The 15,583-nt window shown below is 39.2% G+C and overlaps 1 protein-coding gene across 1 annotated transcript in view; it reads left to right on the top strand.

Moving 5' to 3' along the window:
* LOC134800691 (vitellogenin receptor Yl) overlaps positions 1–15,583 on the top strand; it is an 86,001-nt gene that overhangs the window by 28,534 nt on the left and 41,884 nt on the right. The window contains exons 11-13 of the mRNA XM_063773186.1: positions 6,486–6,605; positions 7,725–7,884; positions 12,040–12,192. Of these exons, the coding sequence (XP_063629256.1) occupies positions 6,486–6,605; positions 7,725–7,884; positions 12,040–12,192 (433 nt within the window). The remainder of the gene's footprint in view (positions 1–6,485; positions 6,606–7,724; positions 7,885–12,039; positions 12,193–15,583) is intronic.

The raw sequence follows: 15,583 nt of genomic DNA, 5'->3' as shown, positions 1-15,583 counted from the left end.
TTACCTAGTAATAAAAAATATTCGAATATTCGAAACCTGAGCGGCCGAATATTCGAATATCAAAACAGGTCGAATATTCGACATATTCGAATATTCGAATATTCGAATTGCAAGCCCTAAATGGTATCCTACCAGAGCGCTAGTAGTATAAACGAACTTTTGAAAGGGACATTTTTTTGTATGGAGTTATCGTTCTTCTCCTAGTGAGTATTATATTCTTTGGCCACAACCGAATTTAGAACCTCCTCCTTCTATGAAATTGAAGTCGGTTAAAAATTGAATTTAGCGCGGAGCAAGTACCAGGGCCTCATGACTCTCATGAGTTACGAGAAGGTGTCGTTGACCAGCCCGCCGTGGGGCGCGGGGCGCGCCGGCCGGGGAGCGTACCGTATGAAGGACATGAAGGTATCGCGGTTGTTCGCGTATCTTAGCTGTATATTTTTGGTTTGTTTACCTAAATGATTCTACTAGTTTAAAGTATTATTTTTGTTGACGCGTAGAAAAAGTACTGTATACAATAGTGATATAATGAAGCTTTTCAATCTCGTACCTTACTTAGACAACTCAGCAAGCTTCGTTGTCTAAACACAGTACTCGACTGAAAAGCTCTCTATTATGTCACGATCGTATAAAATACTATTATACCATTTAATAATTATGCAAAGTAACGTTATGCTTATTACATTTAATACATTTATCCCGAGTCATCGTTATGACAATTTATGTTATGCGCATTAACATTATGCGTACTCAGTTATGCAAAATAATGTTATGCGATTTAAAAGTTATGCGTAATATACAGGGTGATCAATCCAAATGGGTCAGTATGGAGAAGTCAGAAACTATAAGAGATAGCGAAATCTGTTCTTAGGAACCATGGCTTCGATTTTAGATTTAATAATAATGGCATTCAATTTTTTTTTTAAATCTATCATACATAACCGGGATTCGAACCTGGTCAATATTCTTGTTGTTTGTTTGTATGACAACTTTTAAACGATGCGTGATAGGTGGGGGGTGCTCGACCAAATATCATAGAGGGCCCCGAGACAAAACAAACTACATTAAAAAAAAATCAAAATGGCCGACTTTTTTTAAATTTTTTCAAGTTGGTCCGAGCGCGCTGAGATTTGGCATCTCTCATAGTTTCCGACTTCTCCATACTGACCCATTTGGATTGATCACCCTGTATGTTATGCCAATTTCAATTAGGAGTATTACGTTATGCGAATTAATATAGACCCGATGGGATGGCCGCGGTGTCGGTTTTTCGTCCGGACATCAAAGATAGTGGGCCAGCGATAGCGCGTACGCATCTACACGTGGCCCATTCCATAATGCATGTTTTCAACCATGGCAAGGCCATCTCGCTGGTCCAGCGCTGGGCTATCATGTAGAGAAGCCATCAAACAAGGAATTTGTCGCAATCGCAACCGTAGGCGAGAGGGGAGCGGGGCGTGAACCACGCGACCAAAACGTCGTAAGCGCCGTGAAATTCATGGCGCTTACGCGTTTAGGTCGCGAGGTTCACAATCCGATTCCCATTAACGTATATGTCGAATAAGGATGGTCTCAAAGGCGGTGGGCGCGTGGGGTAGTACGATAATGTATTACTTCACAGCTAAACCAGTATGCTACCATGCTACCAGTGCATGAAATAAACCTTAGGACTCGTTAACCATACTAGTGCCTACTATACTTCAGTACTAAATGTTTAAAAGAACTAATTGCTATGTTTAACTCAAGGGAGCGATATGAAAGTAAAAAGAAACCGTTTAAATCTTTATTCAAGTCAAACTAGGCCGGCTCCAGCCCTACGCCTCTAACATGAGAAGATTTAGCCCTATATGGGACCGGCAACAAACTCAGAGGGACAAATCTTTTCAAAACAAGTTAAAACAACACATAATACATCATTTCTTTATTTCACAAAAGTAAGCTTCTAATGAAACATAAGAAATCAAAAATAACACTTGAAATAAAACACTTAGCTAAATGGTTAAAGAACGCGGGATTTTATAAGCTATCAGAATAATCCTTTAGGTATAAGCCTTCAGGAACGTAGCGAGTTAGGCACGAGGTTGGCTAACGAGTACGTCCGATCTCTAGCGCGGTCCGATCAAGAAGAAGTACCAGCGGCGAAGCCTCTCCGCTCCCGCCTCAGTCAAGTTGGCAAACCTGCTCGACCAGTCTACCAACATACCGACAAAAACGCCAACTCGTGCCTACGCTCACTCGAGAGAAACCTCTCGACGTTCCAAAGCCTTCTACCTGTCATCTCAGTTCAACAACACGCCAATAGGTGGCGTTACTCTCTACGCAACTTTATTTCAACAATGCACCAGTAGACGGCGTTACTCTCTACGCAACTTTATTTCAACAATGCACCAGTAGACGGCGTTACTCTCTACGCAACTTTATTTATTTCGTTACAACCAAATAATACGTAGCTCAACATTGCTAATCGATTTTATACAGGCGTCTTAAATAATGAACTATAACGCTGCAATACGTCTTTCTGGTGTCAGGTTCCGACACGGCCGTCCTGCGCTACACACGTCCTCGTGTGTGGGTGTATGCATTTGATTCTGTAACAAAATACTCAGCACAGTATCTCATCGCTCGGTCATTCCTGACCCACAATTTGGGTCTCTCTCAAATTACTATTAAAATCAAACTTTATTATCAATCAAACCAAAAAAATAGTTCAAAGTCATTAATCAATCCTCATTTCTCTAGTCAAAAATAGTCCATCGAGCAACGACTTAATAAAAATAATCAGTAATCATCGCCGCTATCTAGCGGATACACTCCAATAATCATCGCCTCCATCTGGCGGATACTCTCAAATTTATGTGAAAACAGAACAATCTCAAACATCAAAAACACAAATCACAACAGCTCTAATTCATTGCTCGACAGTATCACTACCATTGTCATCAATATCAATTTACGGGGAAATTATCTGGCATTAAAAAAAAATCTTTGGTCATATGTGATCTAAATTTTTGTAAGACATCTTAAAACAAATAATATTCTGATTTGATAATGCCAATTTTACTCATATGAACACAGTACATAAACAAAACAACACCAGTCCTTCGGTGCATTACCAGTCCTTCAGCAGATACCAGACCCTCGTCAGAAGTAACCATCTCAGCCGCGTAAGTGCTACTCCTCGCAAAGAGCATTCTGCACATAAAAAGCAGACCACGTGCACCTCTTACATGCTCCGGCACTTCTGATGCGGTCACTAAACAATACCCAGTCCATCTAAAGCAAAACAGTAGTGCCCAGTCCATCGGGCGTGCCTTCAGTCCATCGAAAGCAAAACAGTAGTGCCCTGTCCATCGGGCGTGCCTTCAGTCCATCGAAAGCAAAACAGTAGTGCCCAGTCCATCGGGCTTGCCTTCAGTCCATCGAAAGCAAAATAGTAGTGCCCTGTCCATCGGGCGTGCCTTCAGTCCATCGAAAGCAAAACAGTAGTGCCCAGTCCATCGGGCTTGCCTTCAGTCCATCGAAAGCAAAACAGTAGTGCCCAGTCCATCGGGCTTGCCTTCAGTCCATCGAAAGCAAAACAGTAGTGCCCAGTCAAAGGTGGTGGTGAAGTCCAACCCAAGCACGAAGGCTGATGCTTTCCGCCTTGCAGTTGCCGTTGCTGCGGCAGATGGCGAGATGCACGATGTAGTTTAACATAGCTGGCTGTTACTGAAATCATCATTAGCACGGCATCAGGTTTATCATGTAAGCAGGATAAACTCAAAGGTTTATTAAATGCAATGTAGCAGACAAAAAAAACATGTTTCCAATGTATACGGGACTTCAAAAATCTCAGAATAAAATTTAAACTTCAATGAGTGCGTTTTATTTCATTCTATGAACAAACAAACATGTGTTCCAAAAATAAGTAACACGGTAAAATGGGCCAATACGAAAAGTGACAGCTAATTAGTTACGTTAGACTGTTATGCTTCGCCATTACACTCATAATAAAATTCACTAATAAACAATTGGAACGAAACCTGTCCTTTTATTTCCAAATCTCCAGAACAGACGATACTGCACAGGTGCTTCTGTGTTACAGGTGTGATGGCGTCTGTAAGTTGTCCCTGCTCAGGTTGCAGCACACTGTAACATTAATTTTCATATGCGTAGCTCATGCTTTCATAGTATGCACGATTTGTGATCTATCACGGCATTACGGGCAATAATTTGTAGCAATTTTACTAATTACTAAACTTTACAGGGTAGGGATTACACAATCCTATGCATTGGCAAATCAGCAGGATCCATTTCTAACGGTGCATTGTATTTTCAAAAAAAAAATATTTTTGAGGGTAGAAGCACAAGTGAGCGATGAAATAATATCACGTCGTGATAGCCGATATTTGGTTGTAATTAACAACATGGATTTCACTTCAAAATAATTCAAGATCACTTAGATTTAAATGGATTATAAAAATTAATTATATCTTCATAAAAAATCAATTATTGAGGGTAGATTCACAAGTGAGCGATGAAATAATATCACGTTGTAATAGCTAATACTCGGTTTTAATTAACAGTATGGATTTCAAATCAAAATAACTCAAGATCGCTTCGATTTAAATGGATTACAAAAATTAATTACAAAGAAACGTAACGATCCCAGAGATGACGTCACGTAACGACCGCTATGCTCGACTGCCTCAATCACAATTTTATTCACATTTTCACAATAATTCTCACCAAATAACAATGAATTACACTCACCTTTCAATCAAGGTTAGACACGTGAGCTTACCATTACCACGTGTCCAGATTATGGAATGTAGGTCACCAGAAATACACCACGCTCCCAGGTGGCTGTGTAAGCAATACATGATACCTTGGCAATCCCACTTGCTGATGTCGAATAAGGATGGTCTCAAAGGCGGTGGGCGCGTGGGGTAGTACGATAATGTATTACTTCACAGCTAAACCAGTATGCTACCATGCTACCAGTGCATGAAATAAACCTTAGGACTCGTTAACCATACTAGTGCCTACTATACTTCAGTACTAAATGTTTAAAAGAACTAATTGCTATGTTTAACTCAAGGGAGCGATATGAAAGTAAAAAGAAACCGTTTAAATCTTTATTCAAGTCAAACTAGGCCGGCTCCAGCCCTACGCCTCTAACATGAGAAGATTTAGCCCTATATGGGACCGGCAACAAACTCAGAGGGACAAATCTTTTCAAAACAAGTTAAAACAACACATAATACATCATTTCTTTATTTCACAAAAGTAAGCTTCTAATGAAACATAAGAAATCAAAAATAACACTTGAAATAAAACACTTAGCTAAATGGTTAAAGAACGCGGGATTTTATAAGCTATCAGAATAATCCTTTAGGTATAAGCCTTCAGGAACGTAGCGAGTTAGGCACGAGGTTGGCTAACGAGTACGTCCGATCTCTAGCGCGGTCCGATCAAGAAGAAGTACCAGCGGCGGAGCCTCTCCGCTCCCGCCTCAGTCAAGTTGGCAAACCTGCTCGACCAGTCTACCAACATACCGACAAAAACGCCAACTCGTGCCTACGCTCACTCGAGAGAAACCTCTCGACGTTCCAAAGCCTTCTACCTGTCATCTCAGTTCAACAACACGCCAATAGGTGGCGTTACTCTCTACGCAACTTTATTTCAACAATGCACCAGTAGACGGCGTTACTCTCTACGCAACTTTATTTCAACAATGCACCAGTAGACGGCGTTACTCTCTACGCAACTTTATTTATTTCGTTACAACCAAATAATACGTAGCTCAACATTGCTAATCGATTTTATACAGGCGTCTTAAATAATGAACTATAACGCTGCAATACGTCTTTCTGGTGTCAGGTTCCGACATATATATCTATGGACTGGCCTTACGGGCACGTCGGGCACTAAAACTGGTACTAGTTTAGCGGTGTGACTCACGAATTCCAGCCAATCGTGCAGTCTAACGCAACTATAGGTACGCGCGTGATGCGAACTCATCAACCAATCGCGTTGTACCGGTGTCACACCGCTGTACTGGCCCCTGTCATGCGTCATTATTATTGCCCGTAAAGCCAGTCCCTAGATATCCATGTCAATGCCGATTCCATAGTTTGATGTCAGCTGGCCACAACCCATGGCACAGAATACGGGTTCTCTGTGCCGGTTCTATACGATCACAGTGCATTATTTTCACGGAAAAATACGAACGTGTATCTTGCTATTTCATTCAGTCTCGGTACAAAAAGTACTGAGGTTGACTGAAGTAGCATGACAAATAATACGAACGTTTCCGAGAAAACACGATGGAAAACAATTATGCACTACATCTGTAATAATTTTAGAGGAACATGGCTGGGCGAGTAAAAGGTACCGTTGGCGGGTATCCTTAGACTAATTTATTCCATCATAACTAAGCGTTTTATACATCATGTTATCTTAACATCACATGGTTAAATGATCTAACCATATCTTTTCCTTAGGTGATGACAGCCAGCCTAAACAATTTCGCGACGGGACTGGCGCTAGATGCACCGAATGACCGGTTATATTTCGTCGACAGAACAGTCATGGTGCTCAAAGTGAACACGAAACAGATCTATGTAAGTACTATGTGTATCTATTCTCATTTGTCCCCGCTGGGCACAGATATATAGGAAAATAATTGTCTCATTTACCCCCATAAAGTGCCCCCTATGTTTAAAATTCATTTGTTTACGTTACATGTCCAAACTACTGGACCAATTAAGTTGATATTTGATATTTGATAGTTGACATTGTCCATCTTTGGGTTACTAATTTACATATGTGTGCCAAATATCAACTTAATTGGTCCAGTAGTTTCCGAGAAAATAGGCTGCGACAGACGGACAGACATACAGACGGACGAAGTGATCCTATAGGGGTTCCGTTTTTTCTTTTGCAGGTACGGAACCCTAAAAAAATATAGAATAGGTGCATTAGAGCTTGCGAACCCCCTTGGTTTTACTTGTGGGCCTTAACTCATTTTGAATAAGTTTTTGGCAAAAATTTCATGTTTGGTACAAGCTTTTATCGCTGGCTGTACTTTTCTGTCCACAGGCAACTAATACTCAACGAGACAATTCTAAAAACCCCAAACACAATTAGGGTTCGTTGTTTTATCACATAGTTCCTATGGCCACCTCCGGTCTCCATCATCAGATCAGCTCGATGACACCATACTATCGCATTGTCACCCGACTTACGTATGTATGCAAAATTTCAGCTCAATCGGAAACCAGGAAGTGGATCAAATTTAACTTGCAAGATTTGATTACACACAGACAACGGTCAGGTGAAACTAAATAAGTTTTTGGCAAAAATTTCATTTTTGGTACAAGCTTTTATCGCTGACTGTACTTTTCTTTTCACAGGCAATTAATACTCATCGAGACCATTCTAAAAACCCCAAACACAATTAGGTTTCGTTGTTTTATCACAGAGTTCCTATGGCCACCTCTGGTCTCCATCATCAGATCAGCTCGATGACACCATAATATTGCATTGTCACCCGACTTACGTATGTATGCAAAATTTCAGCTCAATCGGAAACCGGGAAGTGGATGAAATTTAACTTGCAAGATTTGATTACAGACAACGGTCAGGTGAAACTAAATAAAAGCTTGTAAAAACATTCAGAAGTTGATTCGTCGATCAAATTCCGAAAGATTTTTTTTTCAATTACCTAAGTCTTTTTTCAGTCCCTTTTCCAAGCGCGCCTCCACCATCCCTACGCGATAGCTGTGTTCGAGAACACGGTGTATTGGAGCGATTGGACCACCAACACCATACAGACCACAGACAAGCTACATTTGGAGGGCAAGAGGAACGGTCTCGCTACTCTACACTCACCAGTCTATGGTTAGTACTGTGATGATTCTTTACTAAATGATTATTTGTGGCAAATAATAATCTTAATAAAACGTCGCTTGATGATTTGTAGTATCGTTTAAGTCAGTTTTAATCTGGTTTTAATACCCTGTGTAATTCATATGTGTAAAATAGTTTGAATAATAAGTAATTTAAAAATATTTAACTTGTATAGGAGATCCCCCATATAATATAGCCGACCTTCACCAATCTGTCTGACGGATGAAACTATGAAAATATGAAAGAAAATATGGTCCAGAACATAAATAAATAGGGTTGCCTAAAGAAATAATATGGTCAAGGCTATTTTTAATAAATTAAAAAAAAAAATTTTTTCGGCAAATTTCACCGATTTGTCTGACGATTGAAATGAGTCTCAATGGAAAGTATACAACTTGTACAACATAAATCATCTAGGTTGCCTATCTTTTTCCGGTCACTATTATGTAGTTGCCGTGTTTAAAGAGGTGATTTTATATCGATAATTGCACTCATCTGTCTCACGCTTGAATTATACATCAAAATGATGGTAATTTTATTGCAAATAAAATGGTATAGGGTTGCCTGCGAAAATCCGGTCACAAATGAGGGTTGCCAGGCTTTTAATTAAAATAAGAAGGGAAGACTTTTAGCAATAACTCATAAACTGCTGAACTGATCAAGTTTGTTTGAATTTTATTTGATTGAGTTTTTTAAGCACTATTTTCATGATTTTTTTCATATTTTTTGGACAGATTTTTCAAAAGTTAGAAGGGAAAACTTGTTTTTTTTTTCTTTTTAAACGATTATTTCCGAAATGATTCACTTTATCAAGAAATGTTGTTTAAAGACCCCTATTCATTTTGAAAGGCCTATCCAACGACACCCCACACTATGAGGTTGAAAAGATAAAAAAATTGTCACACACATTTTGTTTCTTTCAAAGCGATTATTTCCGAAAATAATCACTTGTTCAAAAAATATTCTTCTAAAGCCCCTGTTCATTTTGAAAGACCTTTCCAACTATATCCCACACCATAGGGTTGCCACGAAAAAAAAAAACCTGACGTACATTTTGTTTCTTTCGAGGCGATTATTTCCTAAAATATTCACTTCATCAAAAAATGTTTTCTAAAAAAACCGTATTTATTTCAAAAGATCTATCCAACGACATATCACATTATAGAGTTGAAGCGAAAAAAATGGTCACATACATTTTTTTTTTCGTTTGATACCTATGTTGTATGATGTCATTTGATATGAATTTTAAAATAAATAGGGTTCTTCAAAAAAACATTTTTGATAAAGTGAATATTTTAGGAAAGAGTCGCCTCGAAAGAAACAAAATGTATGTGAGAATTTTTTTTTCGTGTCAACCCTATGGTGTGGCATGTTGTTGGAAAGGTCTTTCAAAATGAATAGGGGTTGTAGAAAAATATTTTTTGATAAAGTGAATATTTTCGGAAATAATCGCTTTGAAAGAAACAAAATGTGTGTGACAATTTTTTTATCTTTTCCACCTCATAGTATGGGGTGTCGTTGGATAGGCCTTTCAAAATGAATAGGGGTCTATAAACAACATTTCTTGATAAAGTGAATCATTTCGGAAATAATCGTTTAGAAAAAAAAAAGGTTTTTCCTTCCAACTTTTGAAACATCTGTCCAAAATATATGAAAAAAAGTCATGAAAATAGTGCTTAAAAAACTCAATCAAATAAAATTAAAACAAACTTGATCAGTTCAGCCGTTTATGAGTTATCGCTAAAAGTCTTCCCTTCTTATTTTAATTAAAAGCCTGGCAACCCTCATTTGTGACCGGATTTTCGCAGGCAACCCTATGCCATTGTATTTGCAATAAAATTACCATCATTTTGATGTATAATTCGAGCGTCAGACAGATGAGTACAATTATCGATATAAAATCACCTCTCTAAACACGGCAACCACATAATAGTGACCGGAAAAAGATAGGCAACCTAGATGATTTATGTTATACAAGTTGTATACTTTCCATTGAAACTTATTTCGATCGTCAGACAAATCGGTGAAATTTGCCGAAAAATTTTTTTTTTCAAAAATTTATTAAAAATAGCCTTAACCATATTTCTTTAGGCAACCCTATTTATTTATGTCCTGGAACATATTTTCTTTCATATTTTCATAGTTTCAGCCGTCAGACAAATTGGTGAAGGTCGACCATATATGTGGGATCTTAGACCATATGATTTTCATTATGGCAACACTGATTTATGGTGGGGCGATGAAATTGAAATGTTGGGGAGATTTTAAAATATCTACGAAGATTATTGTGAACGTGAGTTGGAGTAACAAATAGTGATTGTAAAGAAAGAATTGTAATGTCCTAACAACGCTATAATAAAAGTGTTTAAAGTTATTTTAAAAAGAGTTTGAATTGATGAAAGTACTATAAACATACGCGGTTATGCACACACGCCACCTCCTCACATGGCCAATTGTAGGTACAGTCGCTATCAGATATATCGAAGCGGCCAAAAGGTGCTCACAAATATCTGAACACGCCTCTATTGTCAAAAGGCATTAGAGCGCGTGTTCAGATATTTTTGAGCACCTCGGCAACTCCGATATATCTGATGGCGACTGTACAGTCGCCTGCAATAAAATGCTACTCTTCGAAGGCCGCAAAAATGTCTGACACGCTCTTATGGCTCTACAAATAAGATACTGTCAGATATTTTTGCGGCCTTCGTTCTGTAACATATACCTAATTGCAAGTGACTGTACATAGTTCTGTATGTCATTCCCAGGGCCGTCTTAAACCAAGAATTTGGAGCCCTTTTGGAAAGTAAAGAAAGCGAATTAAACTAACATTTTTCTACTATGATCTTCTATTTATTATGAGTAATCAAATATACTGTTACTGTCTGTCCTTCGGGGCCTCCTGAGGGTGGGGGCCCTGGGCACGGGCCCCGTGTGCCCTTATGGTAAAGACGGTACTGCACAAATATCTGAACACACCTCTAATGTCAAAAGGCATTATAGTTCGTTTTTTTTTTAGCATTAGAAAGAACTTGAAAGAAGGTAAGCGATCTTGACATGTCTTTTAATTGAAAAACGCTTTTTAAAAATCAGTAACTATTACTTATGAAAGCAGAAGAATATAAATGATCGTATTAGATTCATAATTGTTACATATTTGCCGTAACTTATTTTTAAAATGTGTTTTTCAATTAAAAGACACATCAAGATTGTTTACCTTATTTCTAATGCTAAAAAAACGAACTATAAAGTGCGTGTTCAGATATTTTTGAGCACCTCTGCAACTCCGATGGTGACTGTACATAGTTCTGTATGTCATTCCAGCCTGGTTGCCGCACATTTCAGTCATAACCATAGAGTAATATACCTAAGTTAAGAAATAGTGGTAACTCCATACATCAGTTTTCTTACCAAAACGCGCGTTATTTCGTAGTCGACATCTAGCGTCATGTACCGGAATTTATCAGTAGGTACTGCTAGTTAAATAAATTAATAAAATAAATATTGGGGACATCTTACACAGATCAAACCTAGCCCCAAACTAAGCAAGGCTTGTACTATGGGTACTAGGCGACGATATACATACTTGTATAGATAAATACATACTTATATACATAGAAAACAACCATGACTCAGGAACAAATATATGTCTCGGCGAACGAAAACTCTAATGCCTCAACAATTTTCAGCTAATATTATAACCGGATTAATTGGAAGTATATTTTCAACCCCTTCTGCTTATAATATTAGTTGTAAATTGTTTTAGTAGTACATTTTTCGTCAGTAGCTACACTTGTGACATGGTGTCAAGTAGCGGTACTGATAGTTCCACTATATACTTGACGTTAGATGTCGACTACGAAATAACGCGCGTTTTGGAAAACTGATGTATGGAGTTACCGCTCTTTCTTTATATTACTCTATGCAGTGGGGGATTTGCAGTCTTTGCTGCCCTAGGCCCCAGGCCCTGTAGCCGCCCCTTTATCAGCACCCATCATATTGACTACATTTTGAGTTATTTCTTGCTATCATCAGCGAATTTTTTGTCACAATTTGCCCCACCTAATATCTTGCCGCTCTAGGCCCCGGCCTACTTGACCTTAGGGCAAATCCGCCACTGACTCTATGGTCAAAACACATATGTTTCAGGACTACACATGTACCATCCAGCGCTACTCCTCACCCAGGAGCCGAGCCCGTGCGCCCACCACAAGTGCTCCCACCTCTGCCTGCTCACGTCCAACGCGAGCCACTCCTGCGCATGCCCTGCTGGCATGAAACTTAACGGGACCATTTGTTACAGTAAGGCCCACTTGCACCATTAAACTAACCCGGGGATATTTATTATTATTGGGGTGATGTTGTGGGCCTTTGAGTGCCACGTCGACCAAGCTGTGATCTATTGTGACGGCCCTTTAAAGTTCACTACTAATGCCCGTTGAATCCAGGAAATTCCAGATTCTTTGGATCGTAAGGGCTGATTTAGACGGCGCGCGAACTCGCAAGCGATTTTAGTTACATTGCGGACTGTTGGTTACGTCCAATTCAACCGACCGATCAAAAACCGCAATTTAATGAAACTCGCATGCGAGTTCTCGCATCGCCTAAATGAGCATTCGTGATAAACTATAACATATACAAGTATAAAACAACATAATTTAAACATAAAATAAATAGTTTACCACGAAATGGTCCTGCCTCAATCGTTGGCACTATGACTCGAATGATGATAATTTTGTCACATAATCGACGTGGTGTTTTTGGTAATTTCTCAAAAAGTTGGCACCGCCACCTGTAAATAGGTTTATGTTAGAACTTTTTTTTCATTATGTATAATTTTTATATATGTATAAAATTTTAACACATATTTAGAGAGACTTTTTTACAGAGGCCTAATACTTTGAAAAAGATTTAATAAAAATTGATTACAAAAAAAAATATTGTAACTACGTTTATCCGTTAACCTGCCGTGTCCCAACGCGAGGTACTGATGTTCCGAGCTATGAAAACCACACAAATTATTAACTTAATTTAACGTCATTACCGTATTTTATTAACATATATCCTTAACTTTTAAAATATTACTATCGCATAACAATATTATACTTATATTTTAAGTTATTCGGCTTCAAAGTTTGTCCAAGGCAATTCTTAACATTCACCTGGCGCGTCACGTTCACGACGATTGTATAACCCCCACCGCACCTATCCCGTCTCACTCTGCACGAGCCGAAGCCGTCACTCACCAGCTCTCACCTGGTAGGACGAAGACGTGGTTATTGTGCTTCGCAAATAAAACACAAACGACAAAGTATCGGAAATTGGAGTTTGTAATGGGTAAGTACTCTTTATCCTGGCATCGATATCTTGCTAATTGTGTAACCTATCGCATTACTATAAAGATATGTAACGTAATCAATAGTTTAGGTTTATATTCCTAAGTATGGAGTTCATCAAGCTAATACATTTTGTATTTTCACGGTATAACTGCCATTTTCCCCATCACCTGCATATCGTCCACCAGGTTAATGTCACTGATACCACAACTAATACTCGTAACTATATAATTATATAGCGGTTATATCGCTTTTGTGTGTTAATTGTAAGAATAAAAACTATCCTGTCGGTTAAAGCTGCATATTATTCAAATTTGTGTACTTTTGTCTTAAGTCTCGTTAACCTGTCCAAAAAAGTCAGGTGAATGATGCACTGGCAGGTGAATGAAACGTCATTCACCTGCCATATGACAGGGGAACGATAACTATTTAAAATCCACGTTACTTTTACTCAACAGTGATTATGTTTATTAAGTCGTTAGTGGACAACTGTTTCTCCATACTAACGTAGATCCCATTTTCCTCCCTGGGTTTTTTTTATGGAAAAAAAATAATTTAGTTACACTAATGTCGTAAGTAGATTTGTAACGTCCCATGGGAAAAGGTATCTTATGAGGGTTTTTCGTATTATACATTTATTATAATGTTTTGTAAAAAGGTGAAAACATGCTCATTTTGTTTATTGTGTGATGAGATGACGGGCGAGAGAGAGAGGTATGGATGAAAAGAAAAAGACATGCTGCGTCGACCCCAAATGAATGGGGCAAGGGCTAGCGAATGATGATGATAATCTGAAACCTCAATGCTTAACGTTTGTTTACCTGACCGATTTTGAAAATTCTTTTTTTGATTGTATGCATATACATACAGATTGGTCCCGTTTTTGTCAAAACCCAGTTCTGATGATGGGATCCATGAAGAATCGAGGGAACTCCTCAAATCTTGAAGGCATACATATAGTGATTTTTGTGTTTTTATTTACAAATCAAGCATATACATTCACAAAAGTGACATTTGATGAAGTGGAACTGCTGATGAAGATCAGAACGGAACTCTTCAACGACGCATAGTTCAAGTTTGGCGATTTGGCAATTTCTCTATCTGAGGTACCTACTGGTCTCCCAGCACGTGTTGGATGACCAAAACAGCGTATGCCTATGATGAACCAAGTCTATTCCACTCGTACTACGAGGGTTCAGCATCAGCTCTATCTTGGGTACTGCGCTCCCATGTGCTAGTTAAGACGTGTTGGATGACCAAAACAGCGTGTGCCTATGTTGCACTAAAACTGAGTTCCACTAGGTACTGCGAGGGTTCATCATCAGCTCTATCTTGGGTTCTGCTCTCCCAAGTGCTCATCAAGACGTGTCGGATGAACAAAACAGCGTGTGCCTATGTTGCACCAAACCTGAAATCCACAAGGTACTGCGAGGGTTCAGCATCAGCTCTATCTTGGGTACTGCTCTCCCAAGTGCTCATCAAGACGTGTCGAATGACCAAAACAACATGTGTCTATGTTGCATCAAACCTGAGGTCCAGTAGGTACTGCGAGGGTTCATCATCAGCTCTATCTTGGGTACTGCTCTCCCAAGTGCTCATCAAGACGTGTCGAATGACCAAAACAGCGTGTGTCTATGTTGCACCAAACCTGAGTTCCACTAGGTGCTGCGAGGGTTCAGCATCAGCTCTATCTTGGGTACTGCCCTCCCAAGTCCTCATCAAGACGTGTCGAATGACCAAAACAGCGTGTGTCTATGTTGCATCAAACTTGAATTCCAGTAGGTACTGCGAGGGTTCAGCATCAGCTCTATCTTGGGTACTGCTCTCCCAAGTGCTCATCAAGACGTGTCGAATGACCAAAATAGCATGTGTCTATGTTGCATCAAACCTGAGTTCCAGTAGGTACTGCGAGGGTTCATCATCAGCTCTATCTTGGGTACTGCTCTCCCAAGTGCTCATCAAGACGTGTCGAATGACCAAAACAGCGTGTGTCTATGTTGCACCAAACCTGAGTTCCACTAGGTACTGCGAGGGTTCAGCATCAGCTCTATCTTGGGTACCACTTTTCCAAGTGCTCATCAAGACGTGTTGGATGACCAAAACAGCGTGTGTCTATGTTGCACCAAACCTGAGTTCCACTAGGTGCTGCGAGGGTTCAGCATCAGCTCTGTCTTGGGTACTGCCCTCCCAAGTCCTCATCAAGACGTGTCGAATGACTGTAAAATCTTCGCTGGTCTCAGGTGTTGTTAAGGTGGTCAAATAATAAGTGGACTGTAGTTTAACGCTGGTTTACTTCCAAAATTACGAGAAATACAAAAAGTGGCAAAAGTGGATTGTCGTTGGGATTCAAGATGACA

Source organism: Cydia splendana, chromosome 20 (assembly GCF_910591565.1).
Source record: "Cydia splendana chromosome 20, ilCydSple1.2, whole genome shotgun sequence".
Taxonomy (NCBI): domain Eukaryota; kingdom Metazoa; phylum Arthropoda; class Insecta; order Lepidoptera; family Tortricidae; genus Cydia; species Cydia splendana.
Note: the sequence above shows the minus strand (reverse complement) of the source record. Positions and strands in the feature narration are given on the sequence as shown.